A 26,096-nucleotide genomic window follows, 5' to 3' on the forward strand; every position below is an offset into this window, starting at 1 on the left:
TGCAAAAGCAGTTTTGCTGCCTGAGCAGCTCATCAAGACGTGGAGAGGGTCCCAGCCAGATCTTGAGCGTCTCTTTGGATGTTTGCCCTGCCCAGCAGTCTTGCTGACTGGCTGGAGTTTCTCCTGTAGGAAAATTTCTCTAGCCAGAATGGGGGAAAATTTGGGTGGAATATGAACTGGATGCTGCAATAGGATGTAGTGATTTGTTAAGAGTGCAGCTGGCTCCCTTTGCCTCTCATCTAACCTTCCCTTCCAGGAACATGAGGCACCAGGATGTCCTGGGCTGCCACCCCAAGGCAAATGTTCACTTCACATGGGCACGTATGAAATCCAGACTGTCTGGGACAGCGCTTTAAACAGTGGTGTAACCTTTTCTCGGCCCCTAGAGGTGAGAGAGGAGCCCAGAACACCATGTAAGCTGAAATAGATGCTCCCTGGCTTGCTCATCAGGCCTCGCTTCCCTCTTGGCCTTCACAGACTCATCCTTGCAGATGCCAGGCTTTCCACTGCAGGAGGTGGCCCTCAGCTTCGGCACCACTGCTCCCTTCCCTTCTCAGCCAGAATCCTCCAGACACTCTCACTTGAAAGAAACTTCTCTTTAAGTGATGGCCCCAGAGTGCCAGCAGCCAGGCAGGGCAGCTCTGCTGAGCTCCCATCCCCACCCCACGGCATCACAGAGATCAGCTGGGCCCAGCAGGAACAGCGCAGGAAGGGAAACACAGGTGAGGAGCACAGCACAGATTTCCAGGGCAAACCTACATTTACAATGCAAAGGTGAGCAGGGCCGTGAAAAACTTCAAATTATCTCCAGCTAAGGAATGAAATGGATGGAGTTCTTCCCTGGGAGGGTGGGCAGGCCCTGGCACAGGGTGCCCAGAGAAGCTGTGGCTGCCCCTGGATCTTGGAAGTGTCCAAGGACAGGCTGGACAGGGCTGGCAGCACCCTGGGATGGTGGAAGGTGTCAGGGTTGGAACTGGATGATCTTTAAGGCCCCTCCAACCCAAACCATTCCGGAATTCCATAAAACCAATCATAGCTGAAAAGCCCCAGAGGTGCTGAGGAGCCTTGGGAGCTGTGCTGGCCCCGAACAATGGGAAAACTGTCCCAACAGAGGGTAACAAAGGACAAATCCCTACATTGTAGGGCTGGTGGCACCTACATCTACATGTGTGAGTTTCCACCGAGTCTGTAACACAGAGCCTCTGTAGAGATCTCCAGCGGGTAGTAAGAAGTTGGATTTCTGCTGCATCTCCCCCTCAGGAGGAGGCACTGCTGCCATCCTTCTCCATGCCCTCCAGACTGCCATAAAACCCACTGGGATTTCACCCCTCCTCTGAGCTGCCTGCTCTCCCACCAGAGCAGCCAGCAGGTTCTGAAGATATTTCCCACATGCAGAGACCAAACAACAGGTTTTTCTCAGGGGAACCAGACTAAAAACCTGCTCCACCACCCAAGCAGAAGCTGAAGCCTTTCTGTAGCCTGCATGTAAAGCCAAGAGGACAGTTCAAACATCAGAGCCGTGGACAACAGCTCCTCCAGCCAGACTGTGATGAGTCTCGCTTCAAATCCCCATAATCCGCCCCAAAATCCAAGCCTCCTTTAGGAAAGGCGAGCAGGGTGGGGAACCAGCAGTGCAGTGATTCATCCTCCCCAGAAACAGAGGCCCAAGTCTGGAATACTGTGACACTTGGTAAATATTCGTGATGTACTTCATTATGCAACAGAGGCCCAGCAGGAACACAGCTCCCTCAGGGCTACTTAATATGGGTTTCAAAAACGATTAAATATATCATAAACAACTCGCAACCAGGAATAAACACCTATAATCCCATCAAGTCATTCTGCTGATGTCAAAAACCATGGGAGTCAACTCGGTTACCGAGGGGAAAAATAAAAATACATCCTTGAAGGAATGCAAAGTCCTGCAATTCTGTGTCTGCCTTGTCAAAAGCCCAACTCTCCCAGCCCCTCTTGCTTATGCTCTGTCCGTGCTCTTGCTCTTTTCCTTTCAGGCTTCCTCACATCGCAGATTTTGATGCATTCTGCACTTCTGCCGAGAGGCAAAAGGATCGAGCGCCCGACTGCAGACAGCAAAACCGTTCCATGCCCACACAAAAATACTCCACCAGACGAAAAAAAAGACCTTTTTTTGCATGACTCAAGGCCGCTGGTCAGGTCTTCAAACACTAATACTCATCAACTGGCACACACATAAGTGGTCCATTGAATCACATGCAATGACTCGTGTGAGTAAGGCCTGCACAAATTCACCCTGAGATAATATTTTCCCATGCAATCACTGCTTTATACATCATCAAAAAGACAGAAAATAGACTGGCTAGCACTGGAAACTCAGTGCAGATGATAGAAAGCTGATGTTCATTAAAAGCGTTCAAGCAGTTTAGACCAAACCTTTCAGTTTTATGAGAGATTTCAAAATCTAATTTTCATGGAAATGTTTTCATTACATTAAGGGGGGAAGGAGGGAAAGTAAAAACCTTCGGCAAAATCTTTTTCAAATTAAAAAGTTGGAAGCTCTGAGTGGATGGATTGAAAACACAAATACCATCAGCAAATTATGAGACCATGAGAACCAGGAAGCAAAACTGATTATGATCAAAAAAAAGTGAAATTCACAAACAAATAGAAGTTTCTTTTCACCCCTCAAAAGGAAAAGCACTCACAAACAGAGCCAGCTCCCTCCTCTACATTCACGTGGCTCTTTTTCCTTTGTTAACAACAGTACCTTGACCACTTTCGTTTATTTCTTTGTGCCATTTTGTTTTTTAAGACTCCAGATATGTGGCAGAGCCACATTTCCATCTTCTGTCTTTGTCCAGAAGCTGCAGAAATTTACATAACAAACACAAAACGCTTTCCCACTTCAAACTGCAGGATTCAGGGATGCAAGAAAAATATCCGACCCTGCGACACTTGCCGGAATAACCACGCATCTGCCAGCCTGAGGCCAAAATTAGATAGATATGCCCAAGGAACATAAATGGAAAGGAGTTAATCAAACTTCTAACAACTGCTTGGTGTTAGTTATCTGTTACTTAACCTTTAGTCAAGCAAACTCTCCTCAAAGCCTCGAGGATACGCACAGGAAAACTGGCACGCGCAAAGATTTTGCCGACAAAGAACTGTGTTTTGTTCAGGCAGATAATTTACAACAAGCGCCTTAAAAACAATAATGATCTGATCCTGGCTTTTCCTACATCCGTTTCTGGAAGGGGAGAACTCTGGAGAGTCTTTCTTGAGGAAGATTCGCTGCTGTTGGTGGCCGGCACCAGCCGGCTTCCCCGGCTCACCCCGCTGGAACCTGGGGACACCAGCACCAGTTGCTGCCCCAACACTCTCTGTCCATCAGCAGGACAAGACAGGAAGAAAACTCCTGGGTTCAATCAATTTTCCCTCTCCTATCTATCAGTTGTACATCCCCTGTCTACGGACTCAGCATCTTCTAGGAATAAAGGCTGTGATTTACTAACAAAAGAGATGCTCAATACTCCAAGATAAAGCAGAGGCTTGCAAAGAAAACCCTGCAGATGTCCCAGGCACTTCTTCTCGCCTTCATCCTCAGCAACTCAGCAGCCCAAGGAATTGCTTTCCACATTTCCAAGCAGTGACAGAGCTTTTCCACCTCTTTTTACGAAGGTGTATTTTTTTTTTTTTCCTGAAGGATGGGGAGGCACAGGGGCACAGACAATTCAGTACTTAAGACACACTCTTTTACTCCTGCAGCAATCTCACTTGTTCTCATTAAAAAGAGGCGATTAAGGTAAAACGAATAGCCATGTGGGAGCAGACCCAAAGTCCTCCAGCTCAGGATGCTGTTTCAGACAGCCAGGAACAGCAGTCAGAGGGTTTAAGCCCAGGCAGCAAGGGAGAGATCTCTGCCCCAGCTCATCCTTCCAGCCTGTGACTGGTGGCTCCCTGAGCCAGACGCTGCCTCCAAACACGGCTGCAGTGAGCAGCCATCCTCAGCCCTCCCTGAATTTGTCAGTCCTTTCTTGAAATGACACCTATTTCTGACCTCTGCAAAATCCTGGGGTGACGAGCCCCATCACCCAGCAGTGAGAAGGCTGAAAAAGCCTTTCCTCGACCTGCTGCCAGAGAAGAGGGGCTGAAGCCACATCGATGCTCTGCCTGACCTGCCTGAGCAGAGGAACTCACTCACCTTGTCCCAGCAGGATTTCTGGGATTTCCTTGAGAAGGAGCAGCAGTACTGAGGGGTCACGATGATCACTGGGACAGAAAAAAAATCATGGGGGGACTCGGGCAGCCTGTGCCCAGCTTTAATTGTGAATCAGCCTGATATAATGTCAGCCACCTGAGTGCCAGCGCTTTTATACTGAAGAGAGACTAAAGGACAGCAATAACCACAAAACACAGAACTTGAGCACATAATGGACTGAAGTACGGTTCATTCACTCCTTACAAAAGAAATCCCAGCATAACTGTTTTTCTTTTGCTGTTCATGCTTTCTCCACGCCATTTTATGAGCCATCAACAGTGAGTCTCAAACAAACCAACCAAAAAAAAAAAAAAAAAAAAAGCAGAAGTCAAAAATACCTATCTGAAAAAAACCAAAACAACTGAGAATTACCCCAGAGCCACAAGCTCTGGGAAGCCACAGGCAAGTGACAGGTTTCTGTCGCCCTCAAAGGGCACAAAAGCAATAGGAGCTCATTGCCCTTTCTGGGAAGTTTGGGGGATCCCCTCAGCTCAGCTGGGACCTGCACTTTCATCCCAGCTTTAGCCGGACTCAGCGAAAGTTGTGCTACCACAGCAAAAGTTGGTTTTATCTTAACAGGTTATTTTGTGACAAATTGGAACGGGGACTGCAAAGCTTTCCCAGCTAAGCAGCAGAGGCAGGGAGGTTTGCCCTGATGTTATCAGCTTTTAGGGTAAGGTGTTCAGAGCGAGGAGTTGAAGTGAACTTGGTAAGAGTGACAGCTCCGCAGCACTGCTGCAAACTCAGCTCCCTAACCCACGGACAGCTCTCCCTGCAAGCGTTACAACCACAGCTACTCCCAGGAATGTTTTTTCTTTTTAATAAGAGAAACGTTTTATCCTGAACCTCTCTCAAATAAAACAGTGGTGAAATATTTCCTTCAATCTCAAACATCCAAATAAAACCTTCTGTAATTTCTGCGTCAAACTACTTCTCTTAATTTTTGTTTACAAAACCAGCACCAATAATTTGGTTTTTCACTTCAGTTTGGAACAAAAATCAGTGGCAGACCAGCTGATTTTCCTTCAGGCTGGAAGAACATTTTTAGTATTCTTGAGAAATTTACATTTTCTTCAAACGGCTTTTACCTTTTCTCACTTAAAAGCATGGAGAGTAACTGAGCCCTGTGTTAGATTTTCCACTGGACCAGTTCTCATTTTTCAGCGAGAAAAGCTCCTACCCCTGTTGCACTTCCAAGCTCCAGCACAGTCCTTTTCCTGCATGGATTGCATAACACTTCACTGAACACACGCAGCAGGTAGGGAAACTGAGGCACAGAGACTCCCGGGATGTGCTAAATGCATCCATGAGAGAGCCAGAAAGCCCAGATGACAGTTCTGCCCAATAAACCTGGTGGAATTTATTCCTCTCCCTTTTTTTTTTTTTTTTTGTCGTTGCTTACTTTAGAATACTTCTAAAACTTTCTAATTCACCGCAACAGTATTAAAACTTTTACAGCTTTCAGAGAATTTCTACATTATTTGAAGCTGTAGTTTGGTCCCTGCTCAGCAGTGCTGGCTAGAAAACAAACTCTTGGACTGCTTTTTTTTGGGGGGGGTTCTTTTCATGCTTTAAGAGCAAGGTGAGTATTGGTGAAACGCAGCTCTCCCTTTCCACGCTGACCAAGCTCACAGCTGGCAAGGGGCAACATCAGGAGTAAATCAGGAGTAAATCCAAATAAAATATGATAAACTAAATTGGCTACAGAGCAGAAGTAAAAAAAAAACGTTGTCTGCATTTGATATCTTGCGGATTCTCCAGCGGCACAAGGAGCTGAATCGGGGGCAGCTGCAATCACCGTTTTCCCCACTAAAATACACACCTGTGGAGCCAGAAATTGCAGTTTTCGGGTCCTGGGAAGGGAAATATTTGCAAGCCATGTCCCAGCGGCGGTGGATCCGGCTCTCGGGGGAGCAGAGGAGCGGCTCCGGCAGCCGCGCACCGCTCGCTCCGTTCCGACCGCGCTCCTGGAGGATGCTCCCCGCCGGGAACGCATCCGGCCGGGCCGAGCTCGGGGGTCCCACGGGCGCTTCTGCAAGGAGCGGCTGCTTTTGGGAAGGCTTCCCGCTTCCCCAGCTCGGTTTCCTTCGGAACACCGAGAAAACCACGTCGGATCCACGGGGAAAAGAGGCGGGGAGGCGGCTCCCGCGGGGAAAAAAAAAAAAAAAAAACAACCCAAAAATCAAACCAACAAAAAAATCGAAAAGAGAACGAAAATTGCAATTGGCATTTTCGTTCGCTTCTCGTTTCGTTTCGTCGTTTCTTTCCCATTTTTCGCCGGGAAGCTCCCTCGGAAGCGAGCCCGTGTCCGCAGCAGCGGCCAGCCCGGACCCCCACGGAACTCCCTGCGGCCGGGGATGTAATTATTTTAGCAGAGAGCGGCTAAAGGGGGGTTACTGACCCTGCACAGCCCCTGCACAGCCCCCTCAGCCTTTCTGACAGCGCTGCGCTTGGAAAACGCCGCGCAAGCCGGCGCCCATCCCGCTGCCCGCGGCCGCTGGGCTGGCTGGCTCACGGCTGCTCGAGCTGCCGAGCTCGGACTGCTCAGGACGGGCAGCTCAGAGACCGGTCTGGCCCCCTGCCCTGCCCGCCTGGCTCGGGGAGAACCGGGGCTCGGGGGAGAGGCAATCTGCCGCTCCGCTTGGGAGCCGCGCACGCACCCTCGGGCTGTTTGCGAGCCCCGGCGCTCCCGGCAGGGCATCGGACGATCGTCCGGACCCATCCAATCCCTGAGCAGCCTCCCGGTGTCCCGCAAAGCACGGCGCCGGTGCCCGCTCCGACGGGCAGGACGGACGGACGGATGGAGGGCGGCTCAGCGCCCACAGCGCCTCGCCCCGTCCAGCCAAGCGCCGTTCTCAGCCCATCCCGGCAAGGAATGGGCGAGGGGGGCCGAGCCCGCGGGCCTGATCCTGCCCGCTTCTGCTCCCCGCGATATTCTCCGCTTCCCCGGAGGGTGCAGGAGCCTCGGCACCGGACCCGACGGGCGCGGGCGGCGAAGGGCACCTCGCCCCTTTCCCGGGACGCGGCTGGGGAAAAGAAGGGTTTTCACACTCCGGTGGGTGCCGACCCCGCCGGGACTCCCGGCACGGCGGGGAAGGGCGGCTCGGGGAGCGGGGGAAGCCGGGCTAAGTACCAGCGGAGCCCCCTCGGAGCCGGCACCGCCCGCCGCGGCTGCCCCGGCGAGAGACGGGAGGATGCCCCCGCACTTACTGTCCTGCTGCGGGGTGTCGCTGCCGCTGGTCAGCCCGGGGGACTCCAACAAGCTCCGGCCGGGCTCGCCGCCGCCCTCCTCCGCCTGGGCGGCCACCATGTCGCCCGCCTCCTCCAGGTCCAGCAGGTGACTCACGGAGAAGTTCTTCTTGGCTTGTAAATTGTCCAGGCCGGCGGGGCCGTCGAGGCGGGCGGGCAGCAGGGCCTGCCTCTCCATGGCGTGGGCATAGCTGGACGCCATGGTGCCGAGCGGGGCTTTTCTGCCCTCGCCCCCCGCGGGCGCCCACCGCCCCCGCGCCCCCCCAGCCGCCGGCGCTTCGAGGGGGGGAACGCGCAAGGAGCGGAGCGGGGCGAACGGGACGGGACCCGACGGCGGCGGGTAGGGAAGCCCGAAGGGGAGCGGGCAGGGCCGGGCTTAAAACATGCCGGAGGGGAGAGGAGGCGGCGGCCGGCTCGGGGCGCCGGGGCGGCGGCGCGGGGAGCTGCCGCCGGCCGAGAGGCGCAGGGCGGCTGTGGGGCCGCTGGGGCGGGTGCGCCCCGTCCCTCCGCCCCCGCTGCCGCCGGCTCCGCTCCCTCCGCCCCTGCGCTGCCCTCCCCTCCCCTCCGCCCCGCACTTCAAACGGCGGGGGCGGCTCCGCGCCGCTCCGGGCACCGGGGGAGGGCGGCCCGCGGGGCCCCGCCGGGACGTGGCACCGGGACGGGGGTGGCAGCGCCGGCCCCGCCGCGCTCGCTGGGGACCCGCGGGGGGCGGCCAAAGTGGGGGGGGTGCTGGGCGGTCCCCCCTTGTCGGCCGGCGCTGCACCTGGAGGGGAGGGTGGACGCGCCGCTGGGAGCGAGGAGAGGAATAGCGAAAATGAGAAATGCAGATGAAAAGGTGAGCAAGGGTAATGGAAGAGAAAGTGCGAACAGGAGAGAGGGAAGGAAGAGGAAAAACAGCGAAAGAGGAAGAAAAAGTGCAGCAGAGAAGTGAGAGAAACAGACCAATACAGGAGTAAAGTGAAAAGAACAGAAGGGAAGGGGGAAAACCCAAAAGAACCCGAGGACACAGTCGGAGCTCTTCAGGCCGGCAAGCAAAGTGGTCCCCGCAGTGTGTGCTGGCCCTGGTGGCCCCTGTGACTGGGGACAGGTAGTGGCCCTCGGACCCTGCCGCAGAAGGGCCCCAGGACAGAGGGGCTGGCGAAGGGCCGGAGCCGCGGGCCAGCAAAGGCCGCTGCTTCCCGGTGGCTGCAGCCGGGGCTCCGAGCTGCCACAGCCAGCCCAGAATTTCCATCCCCCCTGATCTGGGGAAAGAACATTTGATGCCATCAAAGGGCTCCAGATTGAAAACAGATGTGCTTCCCCGAGCCTCTCCATGCATTTAATTAAGGCACAGGCATGGAGGAGACATTTTCATCATTAGTTTGCTTTCAGGCCCCCCCCTCTGGTCCCAGTTTACCCTTTGCAGTCTCAAAGACCCAAATGAGCAGGGCAGGGCTGCAGAGCTCTGCTGTCCCCAGGTTGGGGGGTTGTGGGGGTAGACAAAGCTGGTGGGTACTGGGTGGAAAGGCTAAAAAAAAAAAAAAACTTTGGGGCAAGTCGTGCACGTGCACAGAAGCGTGTGGGTGTGCAGCACCCAAAATGCTGTGGGTGCATCTGTGTATGCAGCACAGAGTGACTTCTTCTGCATCTGAAGGAGGATTTGTGTGATGTCCTCTGGTACATGTCCACATGTTGGATGGGGAAGGAGTTGTGCCTTCACATGGCTGTGCAAGGCTGTGTCTGGCTGGCTTTTGTATACTGGCATCTTGTAGTGTGGCTCTGCAGGCCCAGGCTAGGCAGGGTGGGTGATCACCTGTACATACCCTAATCATGAAATGCCCCTTTTTCTCTGCTTTTCCCAGATACCTGCCTGCTGCCTCCTTTCTTGGTGAGCTGGGGTTTACCCTCTTTGTCCCTGATCTGCTTCAAATGGATGTTTGCAGCTGGCTGTCCTGAGTGGGTGCTGCAGAGGCCCAGCCATAAACATCCCTTTCCATGGGCACTGGGGTCTGCTCTTAGCCTTGGGGGTGTCAGCAGGAGCCACAGAAACCAGACCAAGAGGTCTCTGTGCCACCTTCAGCAATGCCCTCACTGACATCCCTGGTGAGATCTCTCCATGTGTAAGTGCACCCTTCAGACCATGCTCCCTGCCAGCCCCAGGGTTGGGAATGCAGCCCAAATTTCCCCTGGAAAGAGGAAGCACCCAGCTCCAAGACTGAGGCTTCATCCTCAGGTGAGTCCTGGCTGCTGCCCTCACATGCAGCACCCCAGGCTAAATTCCAACACAGGGTGCCTGATTCACATTCTGAACGTGACCTGAACCCCTCCTACAACACAACTGGATTTCTGTCACGGGGTGGGAGGGACAAGCTGAATCCAAGGGGAGCTCTGACAACTCTGTCTGTCCCAGAGGGAAGGAGACTGGGAGCAATGCCTGCACAGAGCACTGCAGGGCTGCACTTCATCTCTCAGTTATCTCTGTTCTGGCCAGACAGGCCCTATGCCAAGGCACACCTAGGATGTGGAAATGAGTGCAGTAGGAACCTCCTGGGCTCTGACAGGGATGGTGCCTGTGCTGCCACCTCAGTTTATGATGCATCAGACCCAAAGTAGAGGTGATAGGATACCCCAGTTCTTGCAGTCCCGAGGCTGGGAAGGACTGCCATGCCACAGATGGCAGCAGAGCCAGGCACCCTTTTAACATCCCACAGGCCATCAAGAAGCTGATCAGACATTTATTTCCTCCCTCACCACTGCTCTGGTGTCAAGCTGAACAGGTAGCTCCCCTTCCTCTCCATCCTCCCATCCCACTTTTCCTCTCAATGCGCACCTGCCTGGAGACTGCTCGCAGCCCCATTCCTCCCTCTCCCAGCTGTCCAGCAAATGGTTGCCTTCTGCTCACACTCCCAGCAGGGCAGGAGCCTCTGAGCCACTTGTAGCAAGGGAGAAGAATAAAAAGCCCAAAAGTGCTGAAACAGCCAGAAGTCTGCCTGGTGAAGCACCCACAGCTGAAAGGCTCAGCCTCACACCACAGCCAGGCCCCAGTTTTGCCCTTCTGCTCCCAAAAGTGGCTATCACGCTGAAGGACATCAGTGAGACTCACCAGCTGGAGCCTTGCCTCAAAACCTACCTCCCCTCTGCTGTGATCATGTCCAACACTGGGAGAAAGTGAAGCAGAAACCCCCGTTTTCCTTTCCCTAGTTGCATTTCAAGAAGGGGAACTCCAAATATCTGCCTCTCTGCAGATGACCAGCACATTTTGCTTCTGCTTTCTTTTCTCACAGAAAATCACAAACACCCCGCAGTGCCAGTGAGAAAGCCCCTAACTGGAGTGTATTTTTGATTCTTGAAGTTTCCCATGAAGTCCAGCACTGGCAGCTCCTGTGGTTCCCAGCTCCAAAATGTGGGCTGCCCAAGGATGCTACAAGCCCTCAGAAACATTCCCCTCACATCTGTCTGAACAGCAGCTTCGGGGCTCCACAGTTTTGGTGCCACTTTTCAGGTACAACAAACAGGACCCGACGAGCCTCCCAAGGCTCTTGGAACCAACAAGGACCAGCCAGAGCAGATGAGCAGCTGTAAAATCCCCAGCTCACATCCCTTGGGGCTGGCATTAGTGGCATGCAGGAGGGTGCAAAGCAGCAAGAAAGCCAAGCCTTCCTCTGCCCTGCCCTCACATCCAACTCCTCTGCACTGACCACCACACCGTGTGCCTCTACCAGCACAGACTGCCCCCTTCTTTCAGGTGCCCTAAATATTTTTCTTCCACCTGGGTCTGAATAAAAGAAACCAGACAGAAGAACCTGTGGTGCCCGGGTGTGTGTCCTCAGCTGGTGATCGTATCATGGCATTCAGGTGAAGAAGCATTTTGCTCAGTGAGGGGAAGTCCTTTGGGTCTCCCCTACTTCATTTTCAGTGTGTGAAGTCTTAGAGCCCTTTTTTGATCTGCCAAATGTGTTTCATCCTAGAAATTAAATAAAAAAAAGAATGCAGGGGGGCAGTGAGGAGCAGGAGCTGACAGCCAGAACAAGCTTGTGCCTGTAGGAAGCCTGACCAAAATGCACACACCATCTATTCCTGCTCTGTGCAGGGTGCTCAGCTGTTTGCAGACATGCTGAATGCCCTCCAGCTTTGCTCTCTTGAGGGCCTGGACGGGGTGCAAGCAGTTTAGGTTGGTGGTTCAGAGGGCAGCAGGGCACAAATGATGTCCACTCCTCTCTTAGGCCCAGAGCAGCTGGGAGAGACCTTCACAGACCTTCACCCCTTTGCACTTCAAAACCTCAGCCACAGCTCCTTAGGGGAAAGCTGATGTGAGGCACAGATTCAGAGCATCTCTCTGCCTCTGCCTCTTCTCAGCCTGCATCCACAGTGTCCCATGCCCTGCCCAGCCCAGTGAGATCCCCACTGCTGGACTCCTCGGTGCCACAGTGCTGCGGAGCCAAAGCAGAACTCTTTCCCCCCGGAAAGTTCCCCCCAGCCATCCCATCGTGCTGGTTCACTTTCATGGCTGGCCTCGAGCCCTTCTGCACTTGCTGCACTCAGGGCTGGGTAAGATCTGCGTGGAGCTGGGGAGAGGGAGCACCTGCAGGAACACTTGTGTGCATCTCACACCCCTTTACAGGCGTGGGGGGGGGGATTTTGGGGGTGTGTGCTCATATCGGGGTCTGCAGCCAGACCTGTCCCCCACAAACTCCTGCTACACACTGGGACCAAACCTCCCTCTGTTCTTTCATCCCCACACAGAGGTGTGTTATTACCTCTGTGGGGATCAGGTAGTCTACAGTCCTTCCAAGCTGTAAACTCAACATCAGGGTTTCTTTTAATCCCAAACATCTTGATGTCATCACGAAATGCCATGAGCAGTTTATAATTAGGGTTTAGCATGCAGATTAATACCAGCAGCTCCAGGGTGAACGGACCATCAGAGTCTAATCAAAGCTTAAATGGGGCAGCAATTTAGTACTGAGATTTATTATTCCTCTGCACAATATTTTGAACCAGAGGCTGAGTTCACAGCACACACAATTATTCCTGGAAGTGCTATCACATCTCCAGTCAGAGCAAGGTGCCTTGTTATTGGTTCATGGGGGTGATAAATACTTGGCTCTGGGAACTTATTTAGGAATATCACAGCACAGACACTGTACAAGATTTAGAACCTGAGGCAGGAGAACACTTGCACACGTGCTCCAGCCCCATGTGGATGGTGGGGCAAGGCCATGCACTTACATTTTTTCTTTTGCTGTGCACCAGGTGTAATAAGGGAGGTGTCCCAGGATAGCAGCTGAGGGGATTTTTTTGCCATCTCCCCAGGCCATTTGTGGGGAGGAAGGATGGAAAGCTTTGTTACTCAAAGAGGGGATGAAGCCACCTCACAGCAACAGAACCTTCAGGGGACTTGTCACTCTGTAGCAGGCTCACCTGAGGGCTGGGGAGGGAGTTCTGTGCCCAACGCAGCCAGGGACGACAACTCCTGAATGGTATTTGTGCCAAGCCCCCTCTGGAGGGCTCCCGGGTACCCCCAAGTCTCAGAGGTTTGATTTTCACAGCAGGGGCAGCTGGGCTGGCTGTGCAGTACCTGGGTTGGAGTTTTCACTAGCAGGGCTCAAACTGCCTCACCCAGACCTCCTCCAACCCAGTCTGGGCTGGAGCCTTTCCCTTGCCTTGTCATTTATAAAACACAAGTGGAGGAGGGGGCTGAGAGAGTGGAAATTTGTTTATCAGTTTGTCTGTAACTACTAGTCCCAGTTTTTAGGTTCCAAGCCAGAGCTGCCACAGCTGTCACCTAGCTTTCAGCAGGGATGGCAGGCACATTCACCAGCTGCCAATGGCAAGAACTGCTTTTCTGGTTCCTTTTTCCATCATCTTTCCACCAAGTGGGAGAGGGGCTGTGAGGAATGTCCTGATCCCAGCCTGGCTGGTTGTGGATCTGAACTGGAGTTCAGTTCTTCCCTCCCTTGGCTTTGCTCTTGCCAGGGATGCCATGGGGCTGGAAGCCCTGCCTCAGGCCCCAGGGCTGGCACCACGTCTGGGCTGGAGGGGGCAGATGTCACACACTGTGGCCTCTCAAGACAATCCATACCGTGGGTTCCACCGGGAAACCACAGAAGTTTCAGCACAAACACCTCCTCACCACGGTTTTGTTGCAGTGGCTGTGAGGTGTTTGAGCACAGGGCACAGTCCTGCATGGGGATGATGCCTGTGTCTATTGCTCCAGCACCTTGGAGGACTTCAGTGGATTTACCTGCCTGGTAAGAAACCAGGCTGTGGCACTTTCAGGGGTATGACAGTGACCTGGTGGCACTGAGACAGCCACCAGGACCTGCAGCCACTCCTCCCTGCCCCAGGCCAGCTAAGCAGGGCTGGCCAAGCTAAATGAGGGCCAAGCTGCATGTTCCCAAGGGCTCAGACTTGAGCTGGCTCCAGAGCTGGCTGCGTAAGGAGCCCTGGGTTTGGATAAGCCAGCCGTTTAACCGGGGTTTTATTACCAGCCAGGGGAACAAAAGCACTCAGAGGTCACCCGGGAACTTTAATCAGCACCGAGGGTCACTGGATAGCAGGATAGGAGGGAGGAGGGCAGGGCCCAGGGCACACAAATAAATAAATAGATGTATTGAAACCACCTCCTTCCTCCAAGTGATCTCTTTCTCCCCTTCTCCATGTACACACTCTGCTCCTTACAATCAGACCTTCAAATGGCCCTAATTTCCCCAGCAGAAAGTCCAAGATCTCCTGCAAATTTAACTAAGACATTTATCCACAAGGTTTGGTTGGGGTTTTTGTTTTAAATCCCTTGCTGCTGGAGATGAAAGTTCAGTCTGCTGGACTGCTCTTGGGCTGGGTATCAGATATCCCTAACCCCGGAGAGAGAAAATGTCCCACCAGCTTCTCTCCCCTGCAGGAAAGGGAAAAAAAAAACCCACCACCTCCCATAATCAGAGTCTGGGCAGACAAATTGGCACCACTCTTTTCTCCCTCCACCCCCCTTTCTGGAAGAGGACTAACCCTTCGGAGCACAGTCACAACTCACAAATATTTGTGGGTATTATATTGCAAGAGGGGAAAAAAAAATCCAAAGGAAGGTAACTGTTAAAAGCTTAGTCCCTCTCCCATGGAAAGCAGCTTTATGCACGTCCATAAATCTCCTTTGTAAGTGGCCATTAAAATTGTGTCTTGTTTAATTTTTTTTTAATCTTGTTTAAACACTTTTTCTCATCTTGCAAATGAATGATGTCATTGGCAGGCCCAGTAATGAACTGAAAAAAAAAAAAATCAACTTTCTAATGTTTAGGGGGCTTTCTCTAAATGCAAACCCTTCAAAACCAGTTTCCTAATCCAGCCAAATACTTAAGCACGTGCTTAACAACCAACTTGTGTTTAAGTGCCTTGCTGCCACATCTGTCCACACTCATCTCTGGGCACAAATGATGTGCCTGAAGGGAGGAGAGGGTTTAAACTGTGGCAGGGTGAGAGTCCCTGGCTGCTGAACTGTTGGGCTACCCCTTGCACGGGCAACACAACAGGACAGAGATCTCACAGCATCTGCACAGGACAAGATCCTCACTTTGGCTGAAAGGCTTCTTGCTGGCTACTTCTGTTGTTTGGGTTTGGTGTGTGACTGGAGGTTTTAGGGTTTTTTTGGTTTTTTGTTTATTTATTTATTTATTTATTTATTTTTAAAAATTTTTTTGGAAGCTGTTTTAATGAAGTGGGAGCAAAACCAAATAGCAGGCTGAGCAAACGGGGAAAAATAAATGCAAAACTTGCAAATGAATAATTGGTGTGGTTTTAATTAAGAAGTGGTTAACTGTTTCGGGGTGAAGAGCATGGGTTTGGGTTGACACCATCTGAACCCTGGAAAGAGCACGTTAAGCTGTTCACCATACTGTGGGTTAAGAAAATGGGAAATAAATACATCCCAGCCCCTTGGAAAACTAAACCATCTTTAGGGCCCAGCTGTAAACTTTCTTCAGCAATTTATTAGAGTTCCAGAAAACACTTGTTGAGTAGCCTCGGCCTGTAATAAATATCAGTCCTTGTTTGTTTGTTTTTGTAATGGGAACAAAACCACATCTTTTTCTTTCTCAAGTGGATAATTTAATTACATGGCAAGAAACACATTCATTGTCCAAAATACCCAGAGAAGATTGCCATGAAACTCCCAGTTCCGTGGTGAGAGGAGGAGAGCAGAGCCAGCTGATACCAGAACTGGCTTCAGGGAAGGTTTCTGTGGTGGCACATCCACTTTTGCTGGAGCTGACACTGGGGTTGTCACTACAAACAGGAGACAGGCACCTCTGTGCAAGGCACTGCATACCCTACATGGAGCACCAGAGGGAAAGGCAGAGGGAACCAAAGGGAATGAGGGGAAGGGAAGGGAAGGGAAGGGAAGGGAAGGGAAGGGAAGGGAAGGGAAGGGAAGGGAAGGGAAGGGAAGGGAAGGGAAGGGAAGGGAAGGGAAGGGAAGGGAAGGGAAGGGAAGGGAAGGGAAGGGAAGGGAAGGGAAGGGAAGGGAAGGGAAGGGAAGGGAAGGGAAGGGAAGGGAAGGGAAGGGAAGGGAAGGGAAGGGAAGGGAAGGGAAGGGACCTGTCTGGGCCACACAGAGGGTCTGAGGTGGCAGTGGGGGAGAACTGATCCATCTGTTCTCGTGCACTCCCTCAAGCCAAGCTCCTGTCTGAAAATATCAGTGTTCTCTTCTCGAGGCTTGAACATTTCTTGCTCTGCAGGTTGTCACCCCTTCCGTGGGGACTTGTCCTGGCCTCGGTGGCAGGAGGCAGAGAGCGATCCCTAGAATGTCTGGAGGTGACACCCTGTGAGAACAGGGAGTGCTTGGGAGCATCCATCCCCTTCTGTGCCCCCATTTCTGGGAGCCTGCCTTGCAGAAAGAGAAACAGGAATCAATCCTTTAAGATCAACTCTTGATGGGCTTGGTTCACTCATTCCCTGCAGGCAGCTTTGGGTTTAACCCTAGAAAAGTCTGAAATAGCTGAAGGGGGGGCACTATCCAGATAAGCAATTACCCAGTGCTCTTTCCCAGGGATAGCCTGGCAATTATGGTCAGAATCCAGGAATCAGATGGTTGCAGAAAGACAGACCCTCACTCCTCTGAGCTCGTCTTGAGGGGCACAATTGACATGCTGATGTGATTAAAGCCACGTTCAGCTCTGGGATACGAGAGCCAGATGCACCAGGTGACTCCTCTGAAGGTGCTGGTTACCTGATTTGTAGCAAATCAAGTAGAAATCAGCCATTCCTGTCCACACAGCTCCATCGTGCTGTTAAACAGCCAAACCCTCTTCTCTTACATGTCTTTGAGGGAGATGAAATCCATATGGCCCAGAGAGTGAGCACAGGCCAGGGATGGAAGGAAGGACAGAAACACCATTTCTTCAGGACAGAAGACAATGGAAATGTTTCCACTGATTCCAACAGGTTCTGAGTCAGCGGCTGCAACCAATTTTCCTCCTAAATGGACTTCCATATGTCTAAAAGAGTCTCGCAAGTGCTGGAATTTGTTACAGAACAAACCTGTACTTTATTACTCTGCTCCCTGATTCCCAGCATTTCTCCCTTTACATTCCTTGCTCAGCCATTTCTGGGCTTCGGGGTTCACTTCTGAGAAATGCATTCATTTCTAAAGCAAACATTTTCCACGGGACAGACAGAGTGAAGCCTCCCCCCTCTGCTCCCAGATTTCACTTTGCTTTGCTGGGAACTTGTGCCTTCAGAAAATGATGTGCTGCTCTGTGCAGAGGGAAGCATGGTGAGGAAATCAGGCTCATCAGACCTGAAACCTTCTATATTTTGCAGATTTCCTCTGAAACACAGATATTTGGACAAAAGTTGAGCAAATCTGGTTTTTACCAGAAATTTTCTGTTTGCCACATTTCTTAAAACAGAGAGGTTTTGCCCTCTTTGTGGCAGGAATCTTTAAAGATTTTTCTGTTTTCTTCTTTCATTAAATCGAAACAAAAATTGGCAAAAATACTTTTTCCTTTTCATCAAAGGCCATTTTTTTATGGAAAGAGAGTCACTTTCCTGCCCATGGTACCATTTACTACATTTAAAGGGATTTAGGAACCACTGTAGCATTTTCAGTACTAGTTAGGGACTACATGGGACACTTGCATGACCTGCTTCATATCCATATTTGAGAGCTATCAGTAAAGGTTAAGCAGTTAAATACCTTTTATCTCATCCTGAGGTGCCAGTGAAAGACAGGCTTTCTACAATGTCTTGAAAATATGGCTCAAGTTTGATTAAGTTCCTTAAACCGAATATAATTTTCAAACTTACTGCTAATCCTACACTGGAACAGCCATAAACATTACAGTTTTCAAATTCATCTATTTAAGCAAAAGTATTTTCTGTTTCCTTGCAAGAACAAAAGCACAGGAAGAAACTTTCAAATCAACTCCCCCAAGGAACATCTCTAAGGCCCCATTTAATTCAGAATTTTAAGAAGTTTCTCGGTTTCCCAAGTTTTTTTTTAGTTCATGCTAACGTTAGTTTAAGGGTGTTGGTTCAAAATGAAATCTCAAAACTTTTCATTAGAAAACAAAGCCAAAGCCCTTGGACTTCTTTTTCTTCCTTTGCCAAAACAGTTCGTCAAGCTGATGTGAATTCCCAAACATTTTCAGCCAACCTAAAGCACAGGCTTTGGCAAATACATAATTTGCCTACAAAAAGAAGTAATTGTCCCATTCTAAGAACAAGGATAAATTCCATCCGTGATTTTAAGTGCTCAGACTGAACAATGATGAAGTATTTGCCCTGATGATAGAAAAAAAAAAAGAAATAAATTTTGCTTATTACTTTACATATATATTTATACGTTTCTGAAATTTATATACACGCACGGCCCTTTCCGTCCAACATGAATATTTTCAACACAGAAGAAGTAAAGAGAAGAGATTTAGTGCTGATTAGAACAAAAGTTGCACTGTACCTTACAGATTTCAGCATGTCTCATTAAAACTGGGCTTGAAATATACATATCCTTTAATAAATAAAGCTTAAGGTACATAAACACTGCAGCGGATATAAATTATTTTAACCAAAGTATGTAGGGAAAAAAAAAATTACTGGAACACCATGATCCAGGGCATTTTACAGTAAATTGGACTTCATCAGCGGTTTTGCATTTTTATTTGATTTTGGAGTTCCTCCACTAAAGCTGTAAGTTTTGTAGAGTTTATTTCACACCTTGTAATTTAAAACGTTACACTCCATCGAAATTCCTCTCAAAAAAAGGACCCGAGTAATTAATGTCTTTGGGTTCAACGTTCATTATATGCCACTAGTGTGAAAATTCATAAAAATAAGACATGGGATTAGGAGCTTAACAGCCTCACACATTTGCAGAGCTGCTGCACTGGCAAATATTTCCCTGCCCTTTCGGAGCAGAGCACTCTCCTGGCTGCTCTCATTTGTTTCACTGGATCATCCAAGTCATTAGAAAGTGCCTGAAAAGAAACTTCCATGTCTCACACTCGTATTTTTTTTCTTGGAAGCAGATAAATCAGATGGGTCGGGGCCATTTCTTCCAGTGCTCTTCTCCTTTCTCCATTTGGTGTTTTCTTCATTTCGTGTTTTAACTCCACATGGAGACAATGGGGATTTGGGCCACGTGGAGCCAGGGGACTCCAGATGCCCTTGGAAAGGAAGGGGTTTGATTGAGAGAGCTGAATCGTTTCCTTTGTGCAAACACCCTGGGTTCTCCTCCCTGGTTCCAGCAGCTCCGGGTTGAATCACAGGCTCCGTTTTGCCCTCGGCAGATCCATAGATACACTGGGTGAATTTGTGCAGCAAACAGTATTTTTGACCAGAGTTTAATTTTGGAGGGACATAAACCACTCATGAAATTGAGCTGAATTTGACAAGTGCCCTTTTCCAAAAAACCAAACAAAACCAACAAGCCTAATACAGGAGGCTCTTTTTTAAACTTCAAAACATTTCATTCCAAAGTGTTTTCAAAGCAAAGGGGTTTGACTTCATGTAGGTGTTTCTGAAATGAGCCTTTTGGAGGTTTTATTGAAAAACCCAACTTCAGAAAAAAAAAGGAAATTCAACCCTAAAATGGAACATTGTGTTTCTGATCAAACACTATGTCCTAAGTTGACTCAGTATTTCTTGTTTATTTTATATATATATACATATACATATACATATATATATATATATATATAAATTCCCCCCCCCCCATTTCTTTTTTTTGGGGGACTGTTTTGGTTCAAAACAAACAGAATTGCTTCATTCCCTGCTCCCCTCCCCCAGGTATCTGAATCTGACCAAATCACAAAGCATCCTTTATCCACCCAGGTCGCCATCATTCACCCCAAACGCTCTGGCCAGAAACCCTAAGGAGCAGATCAGCCCAGCTCTCCCCGCAGCAAGGGCTGCACAGTTCCCTTCCAAACCGGGCAATTCCTATTGTGCTGAAGTTCCTTCCACATCCCATCCTCTCATCACGGCTCCCTCTATGGCTGACAGTGAGAAATTCCAGCCCAGGATCCTCAGGACCAGCCACATTCGAGGGAACCAAGCTGTCCAGTTTGGACTCGGAGATACTTTAATCGAGGGGAGGTGAAGTCTGCAACAGATCTGTTCTTGGGCAGAAACATCAGCGGAAATTTCTGCTTTCATTGCTGCATGTGGCTGTGCAAAGGAAAATCTTTGTCCAGGATGGATCAGCTATTGCATCTGTCCTGGAAATCAATTTGGAGACCTGCAGCAGCGTCTGAGTGCTTCGCTGCTGGCTGATATTTTGGATTTACCTTTCTGCCAAACACTTTTTGGCTCCAAGACGGTGCACAGTCACCAGTCCAAGGAAGGGGTTTTCAGGAAGTTCTCTAAAGAAGAAAGAGCGTGCCAAAGGAAAGGCCCCTTAGATTTTACTCTGTACATTTTGGAGCAATGCAATTAACTTCTAGCATCCTAACTCAGGTTTGCACATTTTGCCCAATGAGCAGTTCTTCTAACTGAATGGAGTTAACATACACTTTCAAAAAAAGAGAAAATTTACATATATTCTTTGAGCTCAAGGAAAGAAGCTCCTACTTCAAGCTTGATCTGGAGGCTCTGCTGAAGTCTTCCTTTGTTCTCAATCCCTAGAGAGCTGTTCTGCCCTCAGAGCAACCCATCTTTGCAGCAAAAAGGCAAAGGGATTCTAAGGAAACATCAGGGCTCCTCAGATGGGTGAAAACTGGGAGATCTCTCAGCAAAGTTATTCTCTGGTTCGATCAAAAAAACCTGTCATCGTATGCTAGGCTGGTGAAGGGGTGATAAAATCTTTCAGCTTTGGGACATGAGCAGTTCTCTCAAATTTCAATCAGATGGAAATGGAGTCAGTTTGTTTGGAGAAGTAGCTCAGCTCTCAGCAAGGATAATGACTCATAATTTTCCTGTAGCTGAAAATGGAGCGTGTTTCAGAGCAGTAAACAACCACCATACTCTTCTTATGAACTTATCTTGCATCATAGCCCTGTCCCCTCGTGAGGACAAAGCACCAGGAACCCAGTGCTGCTTTCTGTGGGAGCAGGCAGGGAATCAGAGCCTTGCTTGCTCTGAGGATCTCTCCACCAGCTGACACAAGCACGAGGATGAGTCACAGATGGCTCGGGTGCTGTTGGAATCTCAGCAGATCTGAGCGAGTTTGGGATGCTTCCCACCACGAATACTTCACTCCCTGCCTCACTGCAGAGCCTGCTGTGCACGTGCTTTAAAGGGTGACACAGAGAAAGGCCTGTGCCTTGGGAAGAGAAAAGCCATTCTCCTCAAACACACTTCATGGGGCAAGAAGACCCAGGTTCAAGAGTGGCAGTGGAGTTTCCAGTGAGACCTTGGGTTCCACTCAGCTTCCACTGCTGAGAGACAGCTTGTCCATCACTGCAGGAGGCAGGAACTATCAGACAGTTACCAGTCAGGACAGGGTGGACTTGGTTGTGCCTATGAGTTAGAGGACTTTGTGATGAGATCCTTTCCAGTTCTGTCATTCCAGAACAGGAGATCACCCCTGCTACACCTTAATCTTGCTTGGAAAGGACACCCTGAAAAGACACAGGCTACAGGTCAAGTCCATGCACAGCAGCTGCTGAAGTAGCAGAGTAAGAAATAATAGCAATGCAACCTTTCAGCAGGGGCAGAGTCATGTTTTTCAAGGAAACATCATAAGCATAACACATACCAGCACAGCTGGGCAGTACTGAGACAGAAAATTTTGTTTGAGGGTACCCAGGACATGATTAAAACTGTAGTGATCTCATGCAGCGAAACACTGATGGAGTGTATACAACTCTGCCTGGTCCCATTTATCCTCTGAATTGTAACTGTGGTCCAACAGGATTTATGCCAGATGGGGTGTAATATGTCTTCCTGCAGTCAGTGTAAAATGTAAAGCCAATAAAAACACTATATACCATGTTCTAGCTAATTCAACACAAAGAGCAGCATGCACACACCTGACGTGGAGCACATTTGTCCTGCCAGGTGATTTTGCAACAAACAGCCTGAGTGCTATTGAGGTGGAATCCTAGCCCCATCTATTGTCCTGACAAGCCCCCACCTCATGCTCCCTGCTTCAAGAACCCTCCTGTCAGTTCAAGCTCACGTGCAGCATTCAGGGACAGCAACGCTGCTCTGACAGGTTATTCACCATGAGCCAAATCTGTCAACGCAGCCTCTAGGGAACTTAGCAGAGATGCAAGAAGGAATATTGATGTTTGCTTTGTTAAGCTTTGGGCTTAACACCAGAGACTCTCCTCATGCCTCTTGGCCTTGAGATAAAGGAACGGTCTAGAGCTGCCACAGCTCCATCTCCTCAAGGCAGTGCAATTATCAGCTGGAAGCTTGATTAAGCTTGACTAAATTTCCGCAGAAGGAGAGTGGCAGTGGCATGCTAACCTTTCCTTACACAGAAACACATCCCAAATGCACAGTCACTAGCACAAAAAATGAGTGGCCACTCATTTTAGGGTTAGCTGGTCATTTCTACCACAGAAACGACTGTGTCAGCATCTGCAAGTATTTAAAATTCTCAGGCTTTCTTGGTTTTGTCTGCCTTCTGGGCTTTTTTTGAGGCTTTATGTCAGATGGTGCTGAGTTTTCAAGGTTTTCTCCACAGGTATGAGGCCATGGGTGATCCACAGAGTGCAGAGCCAGACCCTAATCCTAACCCTAAACCTAAAACTGGGGAGTTGTGATGGGAACAGATACAGTATGGGGAGAAAATCACAGAAGGAAGAGGGAAGACCTGGCTGTGAGAGGTTTAAAATGACCCTGAGAAAATCTATACATTGAAAGTTTGTAGTATTGAAGGGGTGAAGAGGAAGGAAAATATTAGACAAGAGGAGGAGGAGAACTTCCTTTCTGTCTGAAGAGATCACCTGAGCAGGGATTGGAGTGGAGACAATACCTGAGCAGACACATTGGAGGACAGTGCAGCAGGTTTCCATCTGAGCTCTACCTGATCACCAAAAGCAACCCCACTTTAGGAAAACAAGGAGGTACAAATTTAGCAGAGGAGCCTGGGGAAGTATTGTCAGTATTGTCAGTGTTGTCAGTATTGTCAGTGTTGTCAGTATTGTCTTTTAAGGACGTAGCCCTGACAGGAAGTTTGGCATCTTTTCTTCCTGACATAGGTGAGAAAAGCAGACAGAAGAAACCCAAAGAAATGTCAGCTGTTCTTCAGGTCCAAAGCAGAAGCAGGAAGCTACAAGGCCAAGCAGGACTGGGAAGCAAAAGCTCTGAGTTGCATTAGCTCTGTACCAGTTGGTGCTGTGAGGGAAGCCAAGTTTCTACCTTGCATGGATTCCCTGTGCTCTGGTGTGCAGCTGAGCCCTGGCCGTCCACAGGGTGGATGTTTTAGTGCCTGGCTCTTTTTAACTGGCACATGTTAAGAGCTTTGAATTAACAGGTGCATAAAAACTGTCAAAAAACACTTAGCTCTCAAGACAGTCTGTCGGTTGTATTAAAAATATGGTTTTATGTAACCACATTCTCTCAACACTTGCTGGGTATTACGGCATGGGAAAGTCACTCGCCCTTTCCAAATGAAAGCAGCGATGTTTAAACTCTCCTGCGAGAAAAAAAAAAATAGAAAGAAAGAAAATGAGATAGACTACAGTTCCTCTGATCTTGCCAAGGATTTGCTCCTGTTTTAAACACTAAAGGTCGATTTCTTCCAGCAGAACAGGACTGCCTTAAAGCTCCAGATTAGGGGCAAGCACCCCAGCAGGTCAAAAGGCCAGTGTCTTGCAGGCTTAGTGAGGTGGAAATGAGGGGTTTTTGACAACTGAATGGGAAGATGTCTCTCTTGCTGACTGAGGAGGTGGTATTTACTGTAAGCATGGCCTGGGTTTTTAAAAAAAACTCACGAGTTTAACAGGGGTTTAGAGCTAGAAAAAAAAAAGCCAAACTATTTGTGCCCATATTTCAGAAGAGGTTTAGAAATAGTTTTAGTTCTCAGTCTTCCTTCAGTCATGAATCCAGAACATCTGGGATCCCAGAAACAAAAGCGTCAGGTTTCCAGAGTGGAAAGAGCTCTAAGACGCAGGCCTAGAAGAATTTTTAAAACTCTCGAAAGCATTTCTGAAATCCATTCCCTTTCAAATATGTGGCAAATACATTAAAGTGGGCTTTAGATTAGTTTTACTGCCTCCTGATAAAAGCCATTTGCAACTTTGATGTGTTTGAGGCTAGCAGCCATCCCAAATGCCTTCCCCAGGCCTCGCCTCCACCAGGGAGTCTCCTTCTGGCTCTCCATGGAATGCCCAGCTGGGTTATCATTTGTCACCTCCCAGAGGTGACCAACTCAAAGCAGCCACCCCTAGGGTTACAGACACGGGGTGAAAGCAATGATTTCTGAGTGCAAGTGCTTAGGGTGTAATGGTGTTTAGGGTGTAATGATACCCCCAAAGCCTGGGAGAAGTGGGAAGAACAGCAGGGTCATGGGCTTCTAAAACTGGCTGTGAGTTTCATCCTACTGAGTTTTAGTTCTATGAATCAAAGCATTTCCAGTACCACTCTGTGCTCACCCATCTTCTGCTCAGCCTGGTGGCACTGGGGAGCCCTGGTTATTTGCCTGGCCTGGAGGACAGATGGGTCCATGCAGTTTCTTGGCAGCTGCTGGAAGTAGAAAGGGAAACTGTTTGAAAGACAGGAGAAAAGAAGACTAGTGGCTTGGAAGAGTGCAAGTAATGAAATGCACCAGTGTGGCAGAGGAGACTGACTAGTCCTTGAAAAGCAAATGGTGACTCCCTTCTCTGAAAAGCAGATAGAGCTTTGATAATGTTGAGGCCAGAAGGAACCACCATGAGGGCCCTAACTTGCCAGGCCAAGGAAAGTATTTTCCAACAGCTTCTCAAGTTCTGCCAGCAAAAGCATCATCCCTGAGAGACTCACAGGGGGACTGTCACTGACAGAACCAGATACTGTCCAGGAGTGGAGCCTGCCTGCTTGGCAGTGCTGTTTTCCTGCAGAACTGGTTAATGTCAGTGAGTCTGATGAATACTCCACAGTAGTTAAGGGATGCAGTGGGGTGTCATGGAGAAAAGTCCACTGCTAAATATTTTGATTTGAGGAATGAAGAAAAGAAAACAACTGGCATTTTAGCAGATGGGGGGAAAAGAGATCTGGAAGCAAGAAGAAAATCCTGCAGAGAATGAGGCATGACTTTTTAAAACAGCTGCAGGATGTTCTTCTTGGAGGCTCAGAGAAGCACGTTAGAAAAACCCTGGAATGGACCTGGTTCTTTATGAGCACATCCTCATGCCAAAGAGTATCATCTTCTCCATGAAGCAAACCACCAAAACGTGGGAGCAGCTGCAGCTCACACGACAGCCAAGCCAGAGACACAACCTCTAGGAGACCATCAGCACCACAGACAATGAAAAATGCACCATCAGCAACCAGAGTCATCACCTAAACAGCTACAGAACTATTTAGGACGTGATGTGGGTTTGGGGTGATGCTCAGAAACCTTCTCCAGACACAAACTGGGAAACTGAAGAAAATGAAGTCTGAATTGGATTAACCCCCTCCTTGGGACAGGGACAGCGTCTGTCTACACTGGAATGGGGAAAGTGACTTAAGCCTGCAAAGGCAGAGCTGTACCTAGCTCGTGTGCCCAAGGCAGCGAGTGTACTCAGCAGAGATTTTGGCAGAGGCTCACAGCATGGCTCTGCCAGGAGTTTGTTGCCCAAGCTAACAATCCAAGGGACAGCCACTTTGTGACTCTTAAATGCAGTCAACAAACACTTCTAGTGAGGTATCCTTGATGGGCTGAGGGCTCATGACCTCCTAGGGCAGTGGCAGTACAAAGGGCTTCCCTCCCACATAGGAAAAGGAAGGGAGCAAAGTAATGTGGCTTGCTGAGACACCATCTGCAGGATACACAGCTCCTACCTGTGAAGGAGTCACAACAGCAGGGACTTGCTGGTACCTGCTGCCTAGGAATGACTCCCAGAGCTCTCCACCCCTTCACTTCTCCTGGGGATACAGTGGTCCACGTGGAGGCAGTGGCCAAGAAGATCAGCTGCCCTTTAGCTACATGGTAGGCAGCTGAAGGGCTCCTACTTCTGTTGTTGCTGGGCTTAGGACTGCAGAGCAGCCACAGCCTCGCTCGGTACCCATC

The 26,096-nt window shown here is 49.6% G+C and overlaps 1 protein-coding gene across 1 annotated transcript in view; it reads right to left on the minus strand.

Annotated features, from left to right (window-relative positions):
* Positions 1 to 7,920, minus strand: part of PRRX1 (paired related homeobox 1) — a 40,520-nt gene extending 32,600 nt beyond the window's left edge. The window contains exon 1 of the mRNA XM_053950991.1: positions 7,448 to 7,920. Coding sequence (XP_053806966.1) covers positions 7,448 to 7,688 — 241 coding nt within the window. The 5' untranslated portion in view covers positions 7,689 to 7,920. The remainder of the gene's footprint in view (positions 1 to 7,447) is intronic.
* Positions 7,921 to 26,096: the final 18,176 nt, after the last annotated feature.

This window comes from Vidua chalybeata, chromosome 9, assembly GCF_026979565.1.
Source record: "Vidua chalybeata isolate OUT-0048 chromosome 9, bVidCha1 merged haplotype, whole genome shotgun sequence".
NCBI classification, from domain to species: domain Eukaryota; kingdom Metazoa; phylum Chordata; class Aves; order Passeriformes; family Viduidae; genus Vidua; species Vidua chalybeata.